Source organism: Syngnathus typhle, linkage group LG6, assembly GCF_033458585.1.
Source record: "Syngnathus typhle isolate RoL2023-S1 ecotype Sweden linkage group LG6, RoL_Styp_1.0, whole genome shotgun sequence".
Lineage (NCBI taxonomy): Eukaryota > Metazoa > Chordata > Actinopteri > Syngnathiformes > Syngnathidae > Syngnathus > Syngnathus typhle.
In genome coordinates, this window is record NC_083743.1 from 16,608,123 (window position 1) to 16,633,857 (window position 25,735).

General features: G+C 43.6%; 1 protein-coding gene across 8 annotated transcripts in view; it reads left to right on the plus strand.

Moving 5' to 3' along the window:
* The window catches only part of LOC133155021 (kinase suppressor of Ras 1-like), a 94,590-nt gene that overhangs the window by 48,040 nt on the left and 20,815 nt on the right, over window positions 1-25,735 (plus strand). For 7 of the 8 annotated variants that reach the window (XM_061279952.1, XM_061279955.1, XM_061279950.1 and 4 more), the window contains 11 exons: window positions 8,566-8,720; window positions 8,812-8,878; window positions 14,511-14,594; window positions 14,661-14,722; window positions 16,688-16,800; window positions 16,943-17,108; window positions 17,528-17,588; window positions 17,657-17,711; window positions 20,722-20,940; window positions 24,673-24,869; window positions 24,984-25,080. In XM_061279952.1, the coding sequence (XP_061135936.1) occupies window positions 8,566-8,720; window positions 8,812-8,878; window positions 14,511-14,594; window positions 14,661-14,722; window positions 16,688-16,800; window positions 16,943-17,108; window positions 17,528-17,588; window positions 17,657-17,711; window positions 20,722-20,940; window positions 24,673-24,869; window positions 24,984-25,080 (1,276 nt within the window). The remainder of the gene's footprint in view (window positions 1-8,565; window positions 8,721-8,811; window positions 8,879-14,510; window positions 14,595-14,660; window positions 14,723-16,687; window positions 16,801-16,942; window positions 17,109-17,527; window positions 17,589-17,656; window positions 17,712-20,721; window positions 20,941-24,672; window positions 24,870-24,983; window positions 25,081-25,735) is intronic. The other variant, XM_061279951.1, reaches the window with a different exon arrangement.

Below are 25,735 nucleotides of genomic sequence, written 5' to 3' on the forward strand. Positions count from 1 at the left end.
TTCCACGGTTGACATTGTCAAGAGGTCCATCCAGATGAACCCACAAAGCATAGCACGCTCCAGCCACAACGCAGCAGAAGATCCATCTGGCATATGGAGCCCCGTTGCTACTAGGATGACAGGGACACAGACAAAGACATACCCTCGCCTAGCGGAGTGGGGATCGATGGATTCTTCACCAACATTGAGACGCCCCACCCTAAACGATGAGGCCCCTTTGTAGTCAGACTTCCTCACCACCCCGAAATGAGGGGTCCAGCACTCCCTGTAGCTTGCAGTGGCTGAGGTGAATCCAGCTGGCCTGTTCAGCGATTTTCACTGCGGTGGGGGTAGTCAGCAAGACTTGGAATGGTCCCTACCACCGTGGGCTGGCCCAGTTCTTTCTTTTGATGATCTTGATGTAGACCCAGTCTCCTGGCTTGATGGGGTTGTCAACCTGTGAGGATGAAAGATCAGGCGGCAGTAAATTTGCATTTGACACATCTTTCAGTTTCAGCGTTCTGATCATATAATCTGCCAAGGACTGTTCTTCATCTGCTTTTTGCAAATCTGCAGGGAACACAGGTAATCTATATGGGCTCCCATGGATGATTTCAAAAGGTGTTAGCCCTTCTGATGTGGGGGTGATCCTCATATAGAGTTTCACTAAGTCTAGGCACTCTGGCCAAGATCTGCCTGTTGTTTCCATGCATTTTTCCAACCTGCTTTTGATAGTGGAGTTTGCTCGTTCAACCAGGCCAGCGCTCGAAGGATGCCAAGCGCAGTGGTTTTTTTAACGTTATCCCAAGGTGTACAGCCATGTTCTGTACAACTTGGTTCACAAAGTGTGGACCATTGTCACTGTAAATGGTTTGGGGGATGCCATGAGTCGGTATGATGGCTTTGCAGATGGCTTTTGCCACTGTTAAGGTATCTGCACGTTTAGATGGAACTATTTCCACCCATTTGGAAAATGCTTCAATCATCACTAGGCAGTATTTGCGAGGTCAACTTTGTGTGAGTTCAATAAAATCCATATGCATGATTTGAAATGGGTAAGACGGTTTTGGAAATGAGCCTCTCTTAGGTCTCATGTTTCTTTGTGGATTATGTTTCACACAAACAGGACATGCTTTACAATTTTTTTTTAAGTAAGCATCTAAACCAAAGGTAGTGAATTGTTGATGTATGATGGACTTCATCCCCCCTGTCGACACATGGCAAGGCCCATGTGTCGCAATCGCTGCTGCCTTAAAAAGGGATTTTGGTAAAACAGGTTTGTCATTGATGCGGTGGATATTATCTGTATCCGTTATTCCACCTTTTGTCGTCCGCATTCGTTTTTCCACCATTCGAGCATATCTGTCAGTATAGTTTTATCTATGAGTTGCGTGTCCTCTGAATCTATTAAAAAAAAATCATGGCCATGTTTCCCTGCTGCTGCTTCTTTAGCAATTTTGTCTGCTAATCTGTTTCCATTTGAGACTTCATCTGTGCCTGTGGTGTGAGCAGCACATTTACACACAGCTAGTTTAGCAGGTAAATGAATGGCCTGCAACAAGTTTTTTTAACAAGGAGGCATGGGTAACCGGCTTACCGGTTGATGTTGTCATCCCTCTGCACTCCCATTGTTTTGCAAAATGGAACAGAGTAGAAAACGCATACTGACTGTCTGTGTATACAGCAACTTCCTTATCTTCCGCTAATTGACAAGCTCTCGTTAGCGCAATTAGCTCAGCAACCTGCGCTGACCTGTTGTATGGAAGCTTCTCTGCTTCAACAATTTGGTTTGGCAATTTCACAATTGCATAACCACTTTGATTGTTTCCTTTAGGATCTTTTGAACATGATCCATCCACAAACCACTTTTCCCCTTTGTCAAGTGGTGTGTCACTTAAATCTTGTCTGGGCAGCTGTAGATGTTCTGTAGCATCCAAACACTTATGTGGGGTTCCATCCCCTGGCAACGGGATCAACATTGCTGGGTTAAGGACTGTGCACCTCTTAATCACAATGTGTGGTTGTGACAGAAGTGTAGCAGTGTAGGATAGGTGTCTGGTAGGTGACAAAAAGTTCATTTTGCTTTGCAGTAGCAACACATCTACAGCATGTGGAACTAGCAGCTCCATTTTGTGAAATAGGACCACATCTGCAGATTGTCTCACTGCAAGCGCTGCCGCGCATACTGCTTGGACACAGTCCGGCAAGGATTGAGCCACTGGATCCAATTTTTTTGAATAAAATGCAATTAGTCTTAGTTTGCTGTCATGACTCTGCAGCAACACTGAGGTCATAAAACCATTCCTGTAGTCTGCTGTTTGCACAAAGGTTTTATTGTAGTCTGGCAAGATAAGAGTTGTAGTTTCCATCAGAGCCTGTTTCAGCACTACAAAAGCATCATCTGCTACTCGTGTCCACATTATTTTTTCCGTCATTGCCATGGGGACTCCATGCACAATATTCAGCAGCGGTTGCGTCTTTTCCGCATAATGCGGGAACCATGCTCTGCAGTAATTGCAGAGCCCCAAAAATGACATTTGTTTTTTTGTCTCAGGTTTTGGTGCATCTGCAATAATTTGCTTTCTAGTTCTGTGTATCTGTTTTCCAGCAGCTGACGTGTGACCTAAATAGTTCACTTCCCGTCTGACCTATTGTAGCTTATTTTTGCTTACTTTATTCCCTGTTTTGCAGAGATAGTGACTCTGTAGTGGTATGCAAGCACTGCTCGCCACTGGTGGAGTTCGTGATAATTAAGTGCCGTCCTTTTTACCTGCCAAGGGAATTTACCGCGATTCTGCTCGTCGCGGTTTACATCCCGCCTTCCAACATCGAAGGTGACAGGATCGCGGCTCTTAGTGAACTGTACCAGGCTGTCAGTGAACAAGAGACAGCGCACCTTGACGGTTTCACCATCTTCGCTGGGGATTTTAATCATGCTAACCTGAAGTCTGTTTTTCCGAGGTTTCACCAGCATGTTAATTTTCCTACGCGTGGCGACAGCTTCCTGGACCTGGTCTACTCTTCGCATAAAGAAGCTTTCAAAGCCGCCCCCCTCCCCCATCTTGGACTTTCTGACCATATCACTGTTATGCTTTTGCCCGCATACAGACAAATGGTGAGAGCGTCCAGGCCAGTTCGCAAGCAGGTACGGGTGTGGCCTGAGGGTGCCTCTGATGCACTGCGTGACTGCTTTGGCTCTACTGACTGGGACATGTTTAGGAGGGCTGCCACTTGCGACGATCGGACAGACATTGAGGAGTATACTGACTCTTCTACATCAGGAAGTGCATTGATGATGTGACTCACTCAAAATCCATCGTCACTCGGGCTAACCGGAAGCCATGGCTGACGGGGGCTGTCTTCAGGCTACTGAGGGCCAGGGACAAAGCCTTTAGAGCGGGGGATGAGGCTGGCTTGAGGACTGCGAGGGCTGACCTGTCCCGGGGCATCAAAGATGCAAAGAGGGCGTTCTCGTGCAAAATTACCGCCCACTTCAAGGACAGCAGGGACGCACGGAGCCTTTGGCAGGGCATTCAGACCATCACGGATTACAAGCCCGCGCCGCAGAGCTGTGAAGGCGACGTCCGTCTGCTCAATGACCTCAACCGCTTCTTTGCTCGCTTCGACGCTCAGAACAGCACTTGCCCGCTGAAGGCCACTCCCCCTTCACACGAGCTGCCCCTGTGCCTCTCCGCCGACAGCGTGAGTAGGGCGCTTGCTGCTATCGACATCCGTAAGGCGGCGGGCCCTGACAACATCCCGGGTCGAGCGCTGAAGGACTGCGCTGGTGAGCTGACGGATGTCTTCACAGACATCTTTAACACTTCCCTGCAGCAGGCCATCGTCCCGTCGTGTTTCAAAGCTGCCACCATCGTACCTGTGCCGAAGAAACCCGCTCCGTCCTGCTTCAATGACTACAGCCCCGTGGCACTTACGCCCATCATCATGAAGTGCTTTGAGCGGCTTGTCATGGAGCACATCCGATCCGTTCTCCCCCCCACCATTGACCCCTTCCAGTTTGCGTACCGAGCCAAACGGTCCTCTGATGGTGCCATCTGCTCTGCCCTCCACTCGGCCCTCACCCACCTGGAGAGAAGGGACTCGTATGTGAGATTGCTGTTTGTGGACTTCAGTTCTGCCTTCAACACCATTGTGCCACAACGCCTCATCAGCAAACTTGACACGCTCAGTACCTACCTCTGCAACTGGCTACTGGACTTCCTCTGAGGTACAGAAGCCTGCGCTCCCGCACCACCAGACTCTCAAACAGTTTCATACTCCAGGCTGTCAGGATCCTGAACTCGCTTCCCCGTTCTGCGTAGCGTCCTGTACTTTTACTGTCTGTATGCACACTGGCTCTTGTTTGTTGTGTTATCTGTTTATTTATTATTTATTATTACTCTTATTATTTATTGTTTGTGCCTTCTTGTTTTTTATATTGCGTCGTTTACTTGTATGTCTATCGTGTAATATGTCTTGTCACCGTGGGATAGAGAAAACGTAATTTCGATCTCTTTGTGTGTCTCGGCATGTGAAGATGTTGACAATAAAGCAGACTTTGACTTTGACTTTGAGATAGTGTAACAATGCTAAGGAGTCTTCCTTGCAAGCAGCTTCAGGGGCTACTAGGAGATCATCTACATGTTCCTAAAACCAAGCTGCGCACCATGGGCGACCGGGCCTTCTGCCATACAGCCCCTACACTGTGGAACTCCCTCCCCGACCACCTAAGAGCACCCCAATCCACTGACTCTTTCAAAACTGGACTTAAAACTCACCTCTTTACCTTAGCATTTCCATAATTTCTCTCATATCTTGGTTGTCGTCCAGTTGTTCTAAACTTGTCCTTGTTTTGTTTTCTTGTTTTTTATCTGCCATGTAGCACTTTGAGATTCCCCCAAATGTAAAGTGCGTTATAAATATAATTTATTATTATTATTACATAAACTAGAAGTTGGCTTTTGTTTGACATCTGAAATTTAGCCAAACAGGCCATGATAGCTTGAATGAAAATAGTTGGACTATCAGCAAATCCCTGTGGCAATCTGGTGTACGTATAACTTTGTCCTTTAAAGGTAAACGCAAACCAAAACTGTGAGTCTGGGTGAATTGGCACTGAGAAAAATGCATTGCTAAGATCTACTGTGAAAAACGTCTGGTCAGGTTTCAAAGTGTTCAGAAGTGTGTGTGGGTCAGGCACATTAGGTGCTCTTGTCTTCACTGCTTCATTTACTGCTCGTAAATCTTGTATCATTCGCCAATCAATTTTATTGGCCATTTGGACTGGAAAAATAGGAGTGTTGCAAGGAGGATCCGAGCACTTCCCAATGATTCCTCCTGTCAAAAGATCATTTATAACAGGGGCGATGCCATTTATTGCCTCATGTTTTAAAGGATATTGCTTAACTCTTGGACGCCACTCTGATCTTGGTTTGATCTGTACTGGGGTAATGGACGTTAAAAGTCCTACATCAGATGGGCCCTTTGTCCAGAGTTTTTCAGGAAGCTCAGCCACCTCCCCCTCCTCCATCTCAGTCAAACAAACATTAACTAGTCAGGGGAGCACATAAGTGCATGCCCTTCCAAAAACCACTTCACACACTGTTTGCTTCCACATGTCACAACTGGTACTGTAGCTCCACCCATCACCTTTGTCCTCATAATCAGTGACAGATCCAGCAAGTTTAATCCGGCAACCCACATCTGCCCATGTTATACTGTGAGGTTTAAACAATGAAATGTGGGGTACAGCCGACAACTTGTATTTGTCTTTCTGAGGAGCGGGCAGGAGCACAGCAGCAGCTGCAAATGACCTGCGATCAGTGTACAGAGCAGTGATTGTCAAGGTTACTTCTGTGTCACTGAGAAAACATTCGATATATTCATCTTGTGGATCAGTGAGAATGTTCATGCTGACATGTAATTGATTACAAGTCATTTCTGATTCAGGTCGGGACAATTGTTTTCGAGCTTCACTCAGTAATCTGCTTGGTAGCTTGGCATTCCGTTCAGGAGAGATGTCATAGGAACAGCAAATCTGTTCACCTGCTTGTGGAGCATATGAGTCTACATGCTTGCATGCCATCCTTTACCGGAATTATTGCAATTCCCAACCGAGTTATCAGATCTCGTCCCAGCAGGTTTATGGGACATTTTGGGGATAGGACAATCGAGACTGAAGCTATGACTCCCGTTTCATCATCTCTCACTACAACTGGATTGGAGATACTCTCCTTGTGCTACCTGCCCATCAGCAGATTTCACCTAAATTGTATTTTGGGAGGCCTTTAGATTAGGGACCTTAGTTTTTATTACGGGTTTACAAGCCCCGGTAAGCCCCCGGTCACACAAAACCTCTACTTCACTTCCTCCAACGTTTAAGGTAACATGTGGTTTTTCTTTTAATGCACTCAGAATGTCCCATGCTGTATGGACATCTACTATTTTTTCCTCTGTAGGAGCACAAGAGGTCAAAGGGGAGGAATCTAGTCATGCCGAGAATTTGGCTTTTCCTCTGCCCCTTCCTCCACCCTTTGATTGGTTTTGTTTTGCAAAATGACACACTCTTGCAAAGTGTCCTTGTTTCCCACTGTACAGGACTTCTAATAATGTGACCCTGACCTTTTTTGCTGTTGTATGGGGGAGGGTGCAGGTCTGTTAAACTTGGATACAAGTTTTGCATACGAGCGGAAGGCCCCTCTTGCTTGAGCTGCGCCTTCAGCTGCGCCTTCAGCTGCGGCTTGAGCTGCGGCCGGGACAGCGCGCCTGCGCACTGTGGCCTCATTGTCTTCCGGCCTGACAAACATAGTTGCAGCCTCATCACTTTTCATCTTTCTATCTTTTGTCTTTTGGATTTGTTCTCTTCTCTCTTGTGAAGCTTTCAATCACACTCTAGCACAATTCAATTCTATCTTTTCTTTTCTTTTTCAGTCCCTTTGTCTTCCTAGCCACACTCTCCTCCAAAACATCAACCACTATCTTCCACACTTCAACTCTCAACTTCCCTTCTACTCCATACTTTTTCTTCCACTTCGGCATGTATTGCATACAATCAAGAAATTTACTCGCCATGTACTTCTCATCTCCCTCAAGAGCTAGAGATTTACCGTTTTTATTTCCCATCTTAATTTGGTATTTTAGGTTTATACAATTTTTTTTCAGTGTTTTTCTTTGAGGATCCTCAATGCAGGTTTAAATTGACCTTTCAACAAATTCTCTTTGTAGCCAATTTATCCTACCAGTCACACAACCACACAACTTTCATTTAAACAGCTTGGAAAAACGGACACAAAAGAATCTACGCCCTTCTTCAATTAACAAAGAGAAGCTCTGTTTTTTCTTAGCTCGTACCTTCCATTGAGACTAGAATCCCAGCTGTTTCTTGGGTTGGAAAAAACAAAGCCGTATCTCATAGCCCAGACAAACCAAATCCGTATCTCATAGCTCGGACAAACCAAAGCCGTATAGCTCGTGCACCTTTAACTTTTTACGCGTTTCACAACAACACAATCACACAAGGGCTTTTACTTACTTATCCCCTGGTTCGTTGCACTGCCGGGTCCCGCCAATCCACCTCTGTCAGACGAAGGCAGACCTAAGATGCTGGTCCAGCGAAGAATTTCCTTCCCAGGTCTTTCTTTACCAGGTCTGGCCCGTCGACTGTGTACAGCGTGTCGTCCTCCGTCGGCCAGATGGCGGGTATGAGAGGATCCCGGGTTTTGGCACCAAAATGTTAGAGTGGTGCTCACTCTAACACAATCTATGGTCAGTAGGTCAGGTACACACATGGACAAATTGTAGATCGACTGCATTTATATACTACTAGAGCTTCATCTACATTGTATGGTGCGCAATGCCTCGCATTCACATACCCATAAGTTCATACACCTACAGGAGGCTGCTGCCATGCTGCCATACTGCCAGCCCCACCACAGTATCCAATTAGGGTTCAGTGTTTTGCTCAAGGACACTTTGAGATGGTCACCAGAGTTGAGGATAGAACCAACGACCTTAGAGTTGGGAGACGAGCACACTCCCACTGAGCCACGCCAACCATTCACACTCGCAATAACACCTACGAACAATTCGGAGTGGTCAATCGGCCTAACATCCATGTTTTTAAAATGTAGAAGAAACTGGAGTAACTGGTGAAAATCCACACAGGCACGGGTAGGACACCCAAACTCCACACAGGCAGGCCGGAGCCAGTATCAAACACTGGACCTTCGAACTGTGAGGAGGATGTGAATGTTTCGTTCTCAAATATTAGATGTACTGGCTGTATATGAGATGGGGACATCGGATGACGTGGCAGACATACTGAATGTATGCTTACTTGCGGTCAATTGAACTCAAGTCTGCTCAAGCCGTAAATTGAAGGAGCTTAAGGAGATATATTTTTAACGTCTCCAAAATCCTACTTTATCGTTTGATCATGCTCTCCAACCCTTCAACCTTGATTGGCCAAAGCTACAGTTGTTTGGCTTCTGCGGGGCCCATGCTTGTTAGCTGGAATATTCTGTTATAATCGCATGGCCAGAATTTTTGTTTGTGAGCTCCATTGACAGCTTCACTGTGTCTTTGAAGGGTCAATAGGAAGAAGGCGCTGGCTTCTATCCACCTCAATGGAAAGAGTCTCGATGGTTTAAATCTACATTCATCCCCGGTGTCTGCCCCCACACACGGCCCTGTCCCTGCCTCAGCCCCATACACGATGACTGCCGCTCCCACATCCCTGGACAGTGAGTCCCGCAGTTATGACATCAGGCATCTTCTTGTATATGTCTCATTTTATTGTGTAATTCACATAGTGTGTGCTGGTGTGTTTCACAGACCTTGCAGTGCACAGGAGTTCACCTCAGACAGTGAAGCGAGATATTGGCTTGGCTGTTACGCACAGGTGAGTTACCTGCCATAAAGGACAAAGCCAGGCAACGAAACGCATTGAGAGAAGACTTTTTATGTAACTTCGTTTTGTCGGCTAATGAATTAAAATTTTTGAGCCTAGATTTGAACTATTTGACCTGTGAGGTATATGTGGTAACCAGTCGGCCTCTGTGCCGCCTTATATTACCACCCTGAATCCCTTTTACACTATGCAGAATGTAGAAATGTCAACAGATATTTGCATCTAAAAATGAGGGCAGCAGAGTTGTTAGTACTTCATCTGATCGTGGTTTGGACACCCCTGGTGTCACAGAACAGAGACAGGGCGACCAAGTGCAGCATGATCCTTTATTTAAAAAAGGGGGAAAGAGGAAGTGGAACGCTAAACTTGCGGTCTGGCATGCGTGGCTGAGGAGCAGAGCACAGCGCGTAGTCGTAGTCAGAGGCAGGCAGGTTGTCGAGGCAGGCGGCGATCAAAGCGTGGTCGGTCAGTTTACGGAAGCAGTTGGCAACAGCGATCGTTCAAGGGGACAAAAAGGCAGTGGTGTCACGGACAGGGTAATTAGACGAACTGACAACCACTGGCAGAATACACAGAGGTTAAGTAGGGGACCTAACGAGCTGTAGCAGGTGCTGGCAATTCCTTGATTGGGGCTTGGCTGGAAGTCAGGTGACACAGGAACGCACCTGGTCTAGTACTTCTGTTTTATATGGTGGAACAACTGCCTTGATCAACAGTAATAGTAGAAGAACAGTAGCTCCTCTTGAGCTTGTTAAAAATAAAAAGTGTATTACACCCAGGCAAAAGTTGAAGTGCGGGCCATATTGTATTCTATTTATAAAATTTATTGCGGACCATAGTTTGGACACCCGAGGTTTAGGTGAATAATATAATATTTATTATATATACCGTTTTTTTCCGTGTATAGTGCGCCCCCATGTATAATACGCACCCTAAAAATGGCATGCTGATGCTGGAAAAAAGCCTGTACCCATGTATAATACGCACCCAATTTTTATGAATTTTTTAAATTATTATTATTATTATTTTTTTTTTAAGTCCCAATGATCGTCACACACGCAGGGAGGCAATGGGTCCCATTTTTATAGTCTTTGGTATGGTCTTAACTAGGCTGGATGTAATTTTTTTTGTTGGCGTTGATTTCTCCAACTGCCCGTAAACGCACCACCGCGCTCCGTGCGCGCACGGGAAAGAGGCGGCTCTGTATGGGAGAGACGTTGAAGAGGAATAAAAACACCCTTGGAAACCAAAACATGCCCCTCGTCGTGACTCGGAGCCGCAACAAATGTTTCGGATTTGTGTAGGGTACATTATGACAGACAGCAAACGAGCAGGTGATCGAGCAAGCGTCTGATACGAGAGCATTGCGGTCGCATGGAGCGTGTTTGAAGTGAACAGCAGAGAAGAAAGGAACAAGGCAAAGTGTTGTGAAATAAAATGCACAGAACGGATGCGCAAGACACGTCAGCTATATAAAAAGCGAGAGTTGTTTTCTTCCTATTAGTTTCAATTCACAGTTTAATTAGCAGTTTCAATCAGCAAATAACAAAATGCGTATTACAGGTAATATTTTATTTCACAACACTTTGCCTTGTTCCTTTGGTCTCTGCTGTTCATCCTAAAACACAAAGGCGCTCTTTAAGCAATGCGACTGTGAGCGCCCGGCGCGCTGCGGTTGCGCGACCGCACCAAATTAAGCTCCCTGCGCAGTGCGCACTGAGGTCCACTTAAATTTTAGAAAGTACATCAGGACTTTAAAAATATCTTCTAAATTTCAGCGACGGCTCTGTCACAATAATGCGACCAGCGTGGTGCAGTTGGGCGGTCGGCGGCGCGCTACGGTTGAGCGTTCTCTCTCGCACTCTCTCTCTCGCTCTCTCTCGCTCTCGCACACACGCGCACACACGCAAACCGGATATCATACGGAGGCCGCCATTACAGATGCGCAGAACGGATGCGCAAGAAACGTCAGCTATATAAAGAGCGAGAGTTCAGTTCTCTACCTAAATCCGTATTACAGGTAATATTTTATTTCACAACACTTTGCCTTGTTCCTTTCGTCTCTGCTGTTCACTTCAAACACGCTCCATACGAGCGCAATGCTCTCGTATCAGACAAGGCTTGCTCCATCACCTGCTCGTTTGCTGTCTGTCACAATGTACCCTACACAAATCCGAAACATTTGTTGCGGCTCCGAGTCACGACGAGGGGCAAGTTTTGGTTTCCAAGGGGTTTTTTTATTCCTCTTCAACGTCTCGGTGGTGCGTTTATGGGCAGTCGGAGAAATCAACGCCAACAAAAAAAATTACATCCAGCCTAGTTAAGACCATACCAAAGACTATAAAAATGGGACCCATTGCCTCCCTGCGTGTGTGACGATCATTAGGACTTAAAAAAAAATATATATATATTTAAAAAAAAAAAATTAAAAGTTTTTGGACCCATGTATAATGCGCACCCCAGATTTTAGGACAATAAATTAGTTAAATTTTGCGCACTATACACGGAAAAAACCGGTATATTATATTTAGTTAAGTAGAGATGTCCACATGCATTTTAAGGCGAAATATTAAATATCTATCTTGGTAGACAGGTGCTCATGCGCTCGGTGCAAGAATGGGGCGCAAATTCATTGTCGTGCAAGCGGAAATCTAGTCTAGCGTGTCTTGGGTCATGCTGCATCTCACTGGGCGTTTCTACCTCACCCACAGCGCATCTTCTAATTTGGTAAAAAAATAACTAGACTAAACTCCAGACTGAAAAAAAGCAGGTCTACTTCCAGGCGCAGGCCGTCGAACACAATTTTAGTGTATTTGATCGAGGCGCAGACAGACAAACCAGCGCTCCACGGGTGGATGACATCATGTATGCTATTTTATTCATGAATATAACACCGGGTGGTCGATAGTGTTGGAGTACAACACGCCTGACTTGTGTGCGTGTGCTTGTGCTTTGGTGTGACTGGTCGTTTGTCTCTATGTGTGCCCTGGGACTGGCTGGCGACCAGTTTAGGGTGTAGTCTGCCTTTTGCCCGATGTCAACTGGGATTGGATCCAGCACCCCCCGCGACCCTGATCAGGATAAGCAGTGTTGAACATGGATGGATACAACATCAGCGTAGAACAATCCTAATTGATTAATTGAATGGATTATAATCCTCATCATTATTTTAAAGATTATATTGTTTTTATAAGCACCTTGTCACTATTGTTTGTGTGTGGGGGGCGGAGAGCGAGTTCCACAAAGCTCAATGTAAATTAATATACCGTTTTTTTCCGTGTATAGTGCGCAATATTTAACTAATTTATTGTCCTAAAATCTGGGGTGCGTATTATACATGGGTACAAAAACATTTTTTTAATTTTTTTTTTTTTAATTTTTATTTATTTATTTTATTTTTTAAAGAAAGTCATGGTACAACAAAACCAACAACAGGACTGACCGACAAAGTCGTGGAACAAAAAGACAGGGTGACATTACCAAAGACAGGAACAGAATGACTAACACATGCAATGATCCAACGGGTGAGCGAGGGGCAGACAGGACTTAAATACAAAACACGTTATGAGGTGACACAGGAAGAGCGGGGTGACGCGAACAGACACTATGGCAACCTAGACACATAGCAAAACTGGGGACGAGACATGACAAATCTCCCCCGAAATATAACTCACCTTTCTTCTTGTTTGTTGTCAATCGCGCATCGCATTCAGCCATCCTGCCCAACACACTTAGTAAAATTCATAATTGACGACACATCGTTTGATGCGATGGTGCAATCCTCGATGGTGTGTTATTGTCAAATATTGTTTGTTTTTTAATCTCCATCGCGGACCGGACGTCATACGGAGGCCGCCATTACAGATGCGCAGAACGGTTGCGCAAGACACGTCAGCTATATTAAGAGCGAGAGTTCAGTTCTCCACCTATTAGTTTCAATTCACAGTTTAATTAGCAGTTTCAATCAGCAAATAACAAAATGCGTATTACAGGTAATATTTTATTTCACAACACTTTGCCTTGTTCCTTTCGTCTCTGCTGTTCATTTCAAACACGCTCCATACGACCGCAATGCTCTTGTATCAGACGCTCGCTCGATCACCTGCTAGTTTGCCGTCTGTCACAATGTACCCTACACAAATCCGAAACATTTGTTGCGGCTCCGAGTCACGACGAGGGGCAAGTTTTGGTTTCCAAGGGTGTTTTGATTCCTCTTCAACGTCTCTCCCATACAGAGCCGCCTCTTTCCCGTGTGCGCACGGAGCGCGGTGGTGCGTTTAGGGGCAGTCGGAGAAATCAACGCCAACAAAAAAAATGACATCCAGCCTAGTTAAGACCATACCAAAGACTATAAAAATGGGACCCATTGCCTCCCTGCGTGTGTGACGATCTTTGGGACTTAAAAAAAGAAAAAAAAAAAAAAAAAGATTTAAAAAAAAATTCATAAAAATTGGGTGCGTATTATACATGGGTACAAGCTTTTTTCCAGCATCAGCATGCCATTTTTAGGGTGCGTACTATACATGGGGGCGCACTATACACGGAAAAAAACGGTATTAGTTGCACTTTTATTAGCTGATCAATGATATAATAACGTGCACATTGAAGTCAAAGTCAAAAAGTCAAAGTCAGCTTTATTGTCAATCTCTCCACGTCACAACACACAAAGAAACCGAAATTACGTTTTTCTCTATCCCACGGTGACGAGACACATAACACGATAGACATACAAGTACGCGACACAATATAAAAACAAGAAGGCAAAAATTCAAACAATCAATAGTAAGAGTGATGAATAAATAATAAATAAACAGATAACACAATAAATAAGAGGAGCAAAACGGAGCCAGCAAGCATAGCGCAAAAGTAAAAAACATCATAAACAAAAAGGCACAAACAATAAATAATAAGAGTAATAATAAATAATAAATAAACAGATAACACAGCAAATAAGAGCCAGTGTGCATACAGACAGTACAGACAGTAAAAGTACAGGACGCTACGCAGAACGGGGGAGCGAGTTCAGGATCCTAACAGCCTGGAGTATGAAGCTGTTTGAGAGTCTGGTGGTGCGGGAGCGCAGGCTCCTGTACCTCTTCCCAGAGGGCAGAAGCTCGAACAAAGAGTGAGCGGGGTGACTCGCATCACTCACAATCGTGGTCGCCTTGCGGGTGAGATGGGAGGTGTAAATGTCCTTCAAGGAGGGGATGCAAGATGCATCTTGCATTGCATCTTGTTGGGACAGACTGGGCAAAAACATAAAATATGAAAATAGTTAACAGATGCAAATCATGCCAGCCTCGGTTGTACTTTCCATTGAGGTTTTAAGGAAATGAGGCGGTGCGGCAGCCCTGAACTTTTAGCTCAGCAGTTGGTGTTCTGTGGTTCAGAGCAGGGCCGTCGCTACGATTCCCAAGTTGGGTGAAGTTTTGGTTTCCACGGTGTCAGGCACGGCGGACTCGGATTAGCGTTTCGACTGCCCTGATTTTGTTGCAAATGAGGGACACTGCGCTGATTGGCTGGGAAAACTCTACTTCCATGCCGCCATTATGCCCTATTAAGATAAACACGAAAATAGGGCCCAAAATGTCTTTCGTCACCATCTCCTTTTCTGGTGTTTCAGGTTTTCAACAAAATCGTGGCTCTCACAGGTATGCCAAGTGTGTGGCAAGAACATGATCTTTGGTGTGAAGTGTAAACACTGCAAGTAAGACACCCAATATTCAATTCATATGTATGATGATGTCACATATTTTCATTTTTCTCTCTGCAGATTAAAGTGTCACAACAAATGTACCAAAGATGCTCCCTCTTGTCGGATATCATTTCTCACATGTAAGCAATGATCATGATCAGGGAAATACATTAAGAGCTTAATTTAAATTTCCAATTTGCCGTTACAAAATGCATGTTCCATACATTACTGAAACATCTGCTGAAACATCAGCTGAATTTGTGACATGACTCTATTTGATGAAACAGCTTGTAATTATGCAGGTTCTTCAACATTATAAGGATCATAAGATCATCTGGAGTGGTCACGGTTTGTGGCCCCATGTAAAAACATTTTAATTTGGATACCACCATTACAATGCTGCAAACTGAAAATAGAAACTCAAGTCATGAATTTGCATGTTCAAAATGGGTTTCTCTATGATAGTTTCCCAAACTTTTTTGCAGTACCCACCAGAGATGGGGACTCGAGGCACTGTGACTTGGACTCGAGTCGACTCGAGTCGCTGTTTTGATGACTTGTGACTTGACTTGACAAAAAATGAAAAAACTTGAGACTCGACTTAGACTTGGAAGTTAAAGACTCGGGACTTGACTTGACTTGAGGCACGATGACTTGAATGACCAGTGTTATTTAGTTTATGTTTTCAGTTTGAATATAAAATTAATAATACATTTTAAAAAATTATATCGATAACACGGTAGGAGCGCAGGCTGAGAATGGCATTGTCATGATTGGATCACTACCCTGTCAATCAATCAGTCGTGCCCTCTCTACCTACCGAACGTGTTTATTGGAGAATCACGGCCCTTTATATCAGACAAGCGCAAACATGGCAGCGGGAGCGGTACCGCGAGTCATCACCTTCGGCTATCACAATTACTTTTATGACGGCAAAACACGGACAGCACAGTGCAAGATATGCAACAAAAACATTTCTTCTTTCAGATTTTATTCAGATTATTTTTTCATATTTGCAACTCAAATGTGTCAGACACTGTCGGCAGACGTTCATTTGTTTAGATTGAGCTGTCAATAAATCATTGTATGAGGTAATTTAGTTTTTGTTGGATTCCATGGTGTATTTTACTGAATATCAGTAATTACAGTGCAAATCCAAATTATTGTCATATTTTTTAAACAGGTTAGACCAGGGGTGGGCAAACATTTTGACTTGAAAAAAAAATTGGCTGTGCATTTGCTTGTTCATACGCATGCTTGTACGGGCACCAGTTCACTTACATGGGTTCACCGACATGGGCAAAATGGGCGAATGAGCAAAGTTTCCAATTTGAACACTTCAAAAGTGCTGCCGGTCACACGAGGGCGCCTAACCATGCGAACTGCCTTGACTATATATGAGCACACATTCAGTCTGCATGTAACATAACTTAATAATGAAAATTGTTCATGATTATCCCAAGCCTCCCTCATAACACCAGGCACCCTCTGGGACGTACGCACCCTAGTTTGAAACCATTATAACATTGTATTTATATGAGGAATGTATGCACCTTTGTGGAGTCATCCTCTGTACAGTAGAAGAGATGCACAGTTGGTGGTAGGGGATTAAACCCTTAACATAAAGGAAAGCAAGCATGCTGTAACCAATGTTCCCTCTAAGCTGCGCGCATGCAATCTATCCAGCGCATAAACAACATCCCCCCTAACCCTAACCCCCCCCCCCCCCCCCGGAAGCGAAGCGAACACGCAGCGTTTGACATCCCATTAACCCCCCCCCGGAAGCAAAGCGAACACGCAGCGTTTGACGTCCCATTACCACGAACCCCCCACCCTCCCGCCGCGGGTTGGCCACCTGATGTTGCTCACAGTAGTCCTCAGTTTGCTCAGGGAGCTTGTGTGTATGCCCAGATACATGAAATATTAGAGGGAACATTGGCTGTAACCAAACCCAAAATTATTTTGATGAGAGTCCATTATGTTTTGTTTTATTTGTGCACTGCAAGGATGCCATCAAAGCTAGGACCACCGTCAGTAGGAAATGATGGGCTATCATTCAATTAAAAAACCTGCTATACATTCACAGTGTCAATGTTTTTTTGTAGTGCCAAATATGCGAAGGGCAGAATCAGTGCCGTCTGATATCCATAATCGTATTGATCAAAAAGCCAAGCTCCCACTGCAGTTTGGCACATTACCAAAGGCAATAACCAAAAAGGTATGTACAACTACTGCTGCACTAGAATTTGTGACCTACTACCCTACCCTACCCTACCCTACCCTACCCTACCCTACCCTACCCTACCCTACCCTACCCTACCCTACCCTACCCTACCGTACCGTAAATCTATTTCACACAGGAGCCTCCTGTCCAGCTGGACTCCAGTAGTAACCCATCATCAGCTACCTCCTCCACACCTTCCTCTCCAGCATGTTGCCAGCAGAGTAACCCACCCAGTGTTGGTGCCACACCCCCACTCAACACGTCTCCACAAGGTTCCCTGGGCAACGACTTCCACTTCCCAGGTCAGCCTACTGTGGCTACCTCGTACATTCACTGCCAAAAACTAATGTTTTACATGACTGAAATTTGATATATGAACATTTGGACGATTCCTCTTGCTGATACTGTAGTTTTATTTTACATGTTGTTTTACATTACACAAAACGCATACATCTGTTATTGTTTGAGAACTAATGCATCTGTCCACCATAAATGAAATATTAATGTGTATGGGAATGGAATAACTAGGTTAGGGTTAGGAGCACATTAATTGTCTTATCTTTAGTTCCTGTCTGTCTTTGTTTCGTAATAAATGCATGTTTACAGTTGAAGTTAGGATAAATAACTGAGTTAGTAGAGTAACATGGCACAGCTATGAGTTATTTCTAGTAACTAGAGCTAGAAGAGGGATTTTAATGTTATTTCTGTTGTCCCCTCTCAGCAGATGTTGCTGATTCCAAAAATTCCGATAGTCAACAGTCTGACAGCTCCAATGACTCTGGGTAAAATGCTACAAAGAAAAATGTGTGCTTCATCAATTACTGTCTAAATTAATTATTATTTCTCTTAGAGTATCGCAGACAGCTATTACTGAGACGCAAGTAAAAGCAGTTGAACAAGAACAGGTTTGTACAGGCATTCCATTTGACACTTGTACCAACAAATGACAGAAGCAAAATTATTTATATTTAGCTTGAAATCAAATGCATTGTTCACAGTTAGCGTACAATATTTTGTATACTTAAAGGCAGTGACGTGCACTGAGGTTCATGACTGGGGAGGCACTGACATAGGCAGCTGTGTGATTACGCAATCCTCAGAGGAGGCTAGGCAGGAAGTTGGCTCCTCCGAGCGAATCGTCTTCGGTTTTAAAATAACTATAAAAAATCAGCGATTTTGGTTCAAAAATTATACAAAACTATTGAAATTAAAAGTAAAATGACTTTATAATAAAAACAATTGAATTTGTTTTTCCCCTTTTCATGATGGCAGGGGAGGCGTGGCCTCCTTTGACTGCACGTCCCTGCTTAAAGGGATACAAAAGCAATGATGGTCCATTTTTCACTAATTAGCCCAGTTTAAGTAGTCTTTTTTATCAGAAAAATTAAAAAAGTTAGCATTTTTGATCTTATCCATTTATTTTGGAAATAATGAAATAACTCATGTCTTCAGAAACGCCCACTTTTAATGTGGAATATGGCCACACACCCTTGCCGTGGTCATGAAAGGAAGTGATCACAATCTCGCAATTTTGGAAGTCATTGTTCATATATCGCTTGCAATGTCAAAATAACGGGCATCAGCCTCAAAATGCATGTGGACATCTCTATTTAGGCCCATTTCTACCTCTGAAAACCTCATAAAACGCCTTTTCATGGCTGACTTAAGAGCAAGAAATGAGCAGCGTCTCTGCAACTAATGTGCTCTGTCACGTCTGTGTACTTCCTTTCATCAGTCACCAACACGATGCATTGTAAGAGTTATGTTAGCTGAACTGTTTACGGGTCGTTAGATATTCAATTGAAATCTGTAAAGGTTTGTTTGATTTACATTTTTCCTGAAGTCGACGTATGGGAATCCCCCCCACCACCTATCTAAAAAAGAGGTGCTTGAAACAGCCACATTCAGCTGAAGGGTCAGTCTCCTTGCTGGAAGTCCAGTTCTCCCAATCTTTCCAACAAGCTGGCCTCCGGGTGTTGCCTTGTAGTTATTTATCCGAAATTAAGTTGTAACGCGGCCAGCGGCACAGAGAGCTTCCTCGCTGAGCAGTGCACTTTTATCTTAATGAATTACCGTTTTCTTCCATGTATAATGCGCCCCCATGTATAATACGCACCCTAAAAATGGCATGTTGATGCTGGAAAAAAGCCTGTACCCATGTATAATACGCACCCAAATTTTGACTCCAACTTAAGTCCGTAAACGTAATTTTTTTTTAGAAAAAAGATCATCTTTGGGAACAACCGGATGTTATTCTGCCGGTCAGTATCACTGCGCATGCGCTAGCAAACTCGATAGCGAAGAAATGTTTTGGATTTGTGTAGGGTACATTGTGACAGCAAACGGGCAGGTGATCGAGCAAGCGTCTGATACGAAAGCATTGTGTTCGTATGGACCGTGTTTGAAGTGAACAGCAGAGAAGAAAGCGCATCTGTAATGGCGGCCTCCGTATCATATTCGGATAAAAAAAAAAAAAAAGAATTTTAGGACAATAAATTACCGTTTTTTTCCGTGTATAGTGCGCAAAATTTTACTAATTTATTGTCCTAAAATCCGGGGTGCGCATTATACATGGGTACAAAAAAAAAAAAAAAAAGAATTTTTTATTTTTTTATTTTTTTTATTTATTTATTTTTTAAGTCCCAATGATCGTCACACACGCAGGGAGGCAATGGGTCCCATTTTTATAGTCTTTGGTATGGTCTTAACTAGGCTGGATGTAATTTTTTTTGTTGGCGTTGATTTCTCCGACTGCCCGTAAACGCACCACCGCGCTTCGTGCGCGCACGGGACAGCAAACGAGCAGGTGATCGAGCAAGCGTCTGATACGAGAGCATTGCGGTCGCATGGAGCGTGTTTGAAGTGAACAGCAGAGAAGAAAGGCAAAGTGTTGTGAAATAAAATGCACAGAACGGATGCGCAAGACACGTCAGCTATATAAAGAGCGAGAGTTGTTTTCTTCCTATTAGTTTCAATTCACAGTTTAATTAGCAGTTTCAATCAGCAAATAACAAAATGCGTATTACAGGTAATATTTTATTTCACAACACTTTGCCTTGTTCCTTTGGTCTCTGCTGTTCATCCTAAAACACAAAGGCGCTCTTTAAGCAATGCGACAGTGAGCGCCCGGCGCGCTGCGGTTGCGCGACCGCACCAAATTAAGCTCCCTGCGCAGTGCGCACTGAGGTCCACTTAAATTTTAGAAAGTACATCAGGACTTTAAAAATATCTTCTAAATTTCAGCGACGGCTCTGTCACAATAATCGGCCAGCCCGGTGCAGTTGGGCGGTCGGCGGCGCGCTACGGTTGAGCGTTCTCTCGCACGCTCTCTCTCTCGCTCTCTCTCGCTCTCGCACACACGCAAACCGGATATCATACGGAGGCCGCCATTACAGATGCGCAGAACGGATGAGCAAGACACGTCAGCTATATAAAGAGCGAGAGTTCAGTTCTCTACCTAAATCCGTATTACAGGTAATATTTTATTTCACAACACTTTGCCTTGTTCCTTTCTTCTCTGCTGTTCACTTCAAACACGCTCCATGCGCACGGAGCGCGGTGGTGCGTTTACGGGCAGTCGGAGAAATCAACGCCAACAAAAAAAATTACATCCAGCCTAGTTAAGACTATACCAAAGACTATAAAAAATGGGACCCATTGCCTCCCTGCGTGTGTGACGATCATTGGGACTTAAAAAAAAAAAAAAAAAAAAAATTAAATTTTTTTTTTAAAAAATTCATAAAAATTCGGTGCGTATTATACATGGGTACAAGCTTTTTTCCAGCATCAGCATGCCATTTTTAGGGGTGCGTACTATACATGGGGGCGCACTATACACGGAAAAAAACGGTAGTTAAATTTTGCGCATTATACATGGAAAAAACGGTAATTATACTGTATCTTGTTCTTTATTAGAGAGCAGAGGAGAATCATCCTGCTTGCCAAGTCAAGAGCTTCTCCAATGAGGACTTTGATGAAGATGGGCTGGAAGACCTCCCCTCGTCTATCTGTCGTCGTAGGACTGTTGGCCGCTGGAGGGGGCGCATCGACCGTAAAGCCAGTCAGACCAGCGTTTACCTGCAGGAATGGGACATCCCATATGAGGAACTGCAACTCGGAGAGCTTGTAGGAAAGGTGAAGACAGAGATGCTCATTCCTTGAAATAAAACCCAAAAGCAGCAAGTAGACATGAAAAGAATTACATGGCATACACAGGACATATAATACGATATTTTATAAGGAATCAAGGGGATGACAGTTTCTTTTGTTTAAACTTGAACACCACCCAGAATTTTAAGCCTTATTAAACCGTACATTGATTAAAAACAGTTAATTGATAAAAGAACTCGTGCATGCTGAAAGTCAATTTTGTTGTGGGCCACATAATAGTTATTGTTTCCCTCGTGGGGCCATGAATAGAATAGAATAGAATAGAATAGAATAGGATAGAATAGGATAGAATAGAATAGAATAGAATAGAATAGAATAGAATAGAATAGAATAGAATAGAATAGAATAGAATGCCTTTGTCATTGTATATAGGTAGGTATAGCAGGTATACAACGAAATTGGGAGCGCTGCTCCATTGGTGTTTTGTAGGAGGGAATGGGAGTGTGAAACATCGAGTGGGATAGTATAGAATACAGAATAGGCATATATAAAGAGGACAGTGGAGAATGTAACTTTGTCCGCTGGTGCAGGATTGGAGTATTTGGTAAGTTGCTTTGCATCTAGGGTCACGCAAGGTTGTATTCTCAGCGGTAGCAGCAGGTGGTAGACCAGGGGTGGGCAAACTACGGCCCACGGGCCACATCCGGCCCACGGGACCGTTTAATCGGGCCCCCCAACCCTGAATAAATTGTATTATTAAACTTTTTTTTTTGGTCATTTTGCCTGCAATTACTGCGTTTCTCCAGTAGATGGGGAACCGCTCGCCTGCGGCTTTACTACCGGAAGCTGTGTCAGAAAGCTCGGTGCACACTCACAAGTGCGTGTACGTACTCAGTAGTACGGACATGGCGCACTCGCGCTCTATTTGTATCAGTCCCGAATTTAGAGCGTGGGCTGTGACGACAGCATTCTTGTAATTTGCGCGCTGAGCTTTCAGATACAGTTTTACGCTAAAGCCACCCACAAACCTTCCCCTGGAATCCTTCAATTAAAAAGAGTCGCCCAAGGAAAAGCAAGGTGGACACAGTGCCGAGTGTTTAAAAAAGAGTGGCCAATTTGGCTCGACGTACGCGACGTGACGTTCAGCCACATGAGCATCAACATCAACCCGTCACAGATCGAGGTAAACAGACCAACACCTCGGATCTCTCCTAAGAATTGCCACAACAAATTCTACTCCAGACTATGACGCACTAGCAAAAAAGGGAGACCAACAACACTGTTCCCACTGAAAATCAAGGGGAGGCTCTCAAGTTTGTTGTAAAAAAATGCATTTTGAATATGATTTGTACACATAGCAGGGATTGAAACTAGCGACCACTCATTTTCAAACAATGCAGGATGCTCAAGGACATTGATGCACCACCTGTTTGCGACTAATCTTGACCTGTAAAGTTCTTAAGGCTTACTTTAAGGAAGTGTTTCCCGTTTCCTCACCTCTGTTACCAGGTGTTTGTGAGTTAAAACTCTGCTCTGATTTTCAGATACCCCTCACCGTGTTGCCGTTTTGATTACTTTATTTGGATGTATGCTTTCACCGATTCTTCAAGATGATGATATATTTGGTCAGAATGTTTGCCGTTTGATGTGATCTCATAAGATAAACATCTTTCATTAATCTGACCTGCAGGCACTGAAGTGATGGAGACTGTTATTCATAATAATAGTGTCGTATTTTATGAGAATCACTGATCGCAGGTTTTTAGTGATTTTTTTTTTTTTAATGCTGTAAATGCATTTGTTTTCAAAAAACTTGTTTGGAATATCCATGCTTTACTACCTACTAAAGGCCAAAATCTTTTATGCAATGACCTTTACAGGTCGCTTATATTACTTCACACAAACACTACGTCCATCGGCTCCTGGTTCGGCCCTCCGGTCCAAATTTAGAACCCAGTTCGGCCCGTGAGTCAAAAAGTTTGCCCACCCCTGTGGTAGACTGACTTCATATCTGAAATTGCACAACATATTATACATATAATGTGTTCTGCACATAGAATATTGTATTGCACATGTGATTAACATGTCATATTGAACTACGTATATATATATATATATATATACCGTAATTTTTGGACTATAAGTCGCACCGGAATATAAGTCACACCAGCCATAAAATGCCCAGAAAAGTGAAAAAAAAAACATATACCGTTTTTTTCCATGTATAATGCGCCCCCATGTATAATACGCACCCTAAAAATGGCATGTCGATGCTGGCAAAAAGCCTGTACCCATGTATAATACGCACCCAAATTTTGACTCCTACTTAAGTCCGTGAACGTAAAATTATTTCAGAAAAAAGACCATCTTTGGGAACAACCGGATGTTATTCTGCCGGTCAGTATCACTGCGCATGCGCTAGCATACTCAATACCGAAGAAATGTTTCGGATTTGTGTAGGGTACATTGTGACAGCAAACGAGCAGGTGATCTAGCAAGCGTCTGATACGAGAGCATTGTGTTCGTATGGAGCGTGTTTGAAGTGAACAGCAGAGAAGAAAGCGCATCTGTAATGGCGGCCTCCGTATGATATCCGGATTTAAAAAAAAAAAAAGACTTTTTTTTTTTGTACCCATGTATAATGCGCACCCTAGATTTTAGGACAATAAATTAGTTAAATTTTGCGCATTATACATGGGAAAAAACGGTATATGTATATAAGTCGCTCCTGAGTATAAGTCGCCCCTCCCCCCAAACTATGAAAAAAAAACGTGACTTATAGTCCGAAAATTACGGTATATATATATATATATATATATATATATATATATATATATATATATATATATATATATATATATATATATATATATATATATATATATATATATATATATATATATCCATCCATCCATCCATCCATTTTCTGTACCGCTTAGTCCCCACTGGGGTCGCGGGCGTGCTGGAGCCTATCCCAGCCGTCATCGGGCAGTAGGCGGGGGACACCCTGAACCGGTTGCCAGCCAATCGCAGGGCACACAGAGACAAACAACCATTTGCACTCGCACTCACACCTAGGGACAATTTGGAGTGCTCAATCGGCCTACCAAGCATGTTTTTGGGATGTGGGAGGAAACCGGAGTGCCCGGAGAAAACCCACGCGGGCCCGGGGAGAACATGCAAACTCCACACAGGGAGGGCCGGAGGTGGAATCGAACCCGCACCCTCCTAACTGTGAGTGCGTAGGGAATAAGTGGCTTTTAGCAAGTTGGGTGTACAAGATTTTAGTAAACTGCAGAATGGATGGTAACAGAGGCGCATTGGCAGTGGTTATTTTTGGTTTACTTGTTTTTTGCTGTTGTTGTGTGGACGCCACAAAACCACATAAAACAGGATTGGGCGGATCCTGTAATTGAATCCAATCCTCTTTGATTCTGAAATACTCAAAACTTAACACAGCCTAAAATAAAACACACAAGCCCAACTCAGTAACATCCTGTAGCCCATGGATATTACAGCATTTAGTCCATTTTGTTTTTCTGTATTTTATAAGGCTATGCAGGATCAAATATTATACTATGTTATTAATGAACCAAAAAATGGCAATCAAAACAATATCACCTGCCTTCATATGAGTAAGGACAAAAATTGGAATAATCAATTATAGTGAAATACGATGTTGAGTTATTTGTCTTGACAAGGGTCAAGTAGACACCTGTGTAAAACTCCAAACATGAGTGTCTTTCAATTCTCCAGGGTCGTTGGGGGAAGGTGTTCAGGGGTCGCTGGCACGGTGAGGTAGCCATTCGCCTTGTGGAGGTCGATGGCAATAACCAGGAGCACCTGAAGCTTTTTAAGAAGGAGGTGATGAACTACAGGCAAACCAGACATGAAAATGTCATCTTGTTCATGGGGGCCTGCATGGCCCCGCCCCACCTTGCTATTGTCACCAGGTAGAACAAAGATGACTAATTTCTGCTTATGTTTTTTCTTTCTTTCCCCCTCCAATACATAAACACAGATGTTAACATTTTTGTGACAATGCTGCATATGTTTTTGCTTTGCAGTTTCTGTAAAGGGGTGCCTTTATACTCTTTTGTAAGAGAAAGAGGTCATTTGTTGGATATAAATAATACCAGACAGATTGCACAAGAAATTGTAAAGGTAAGAAGCATCAACACAAAATGGATATAATTTTTTAAAGATTACAATGACGTTAGGACACTGTGTAAAACTGAAATAAAACCATGTTATAATGTTTTGTAAATCCCTTTCAACCTATACAAACTAATGTTTTTGCAATTGATGATCCTATTGATTAGACTACTCGGGGAATCAAGGTGGTGCTGCATGTCAATGTACCGTTTTTTTCCATGTATAATGCGCCCCCATGTATAATACGCACCCTAAAAATGGTATGTCGATGCTGGAAAAGAGGCTGTACCCATGTATAATACGCACCCAAATTTTTTATTTTATTTTTTTTAAGTCCCAATGATCGTCACACACGCATCTGGGTGTGGTGAAATTTGTCCTCTGCATTTGACCCATCCCCGTGTGATTTTGATCCATCCCCTGGGGGAGAGGGGAGCAGTGAGCAGCAGCGGCGCTGCGCTCGGGAATCATTTGGTGATCTAACCCCCCAATTCCAACCCTTAATGCTGAGTGCCAAGCAGGGAGGCAATGGGTCCCATTTTTATAGTCTTTGGTATGGTCTTAACTAGGCTGGATGTAAAATTTTTTGTTGGCGTTGATTTCTCCGACTGCCCATAAAGGCACCACGGCGATAAGTTTGTTTAAAATGAAAAGAGGAAAGTGA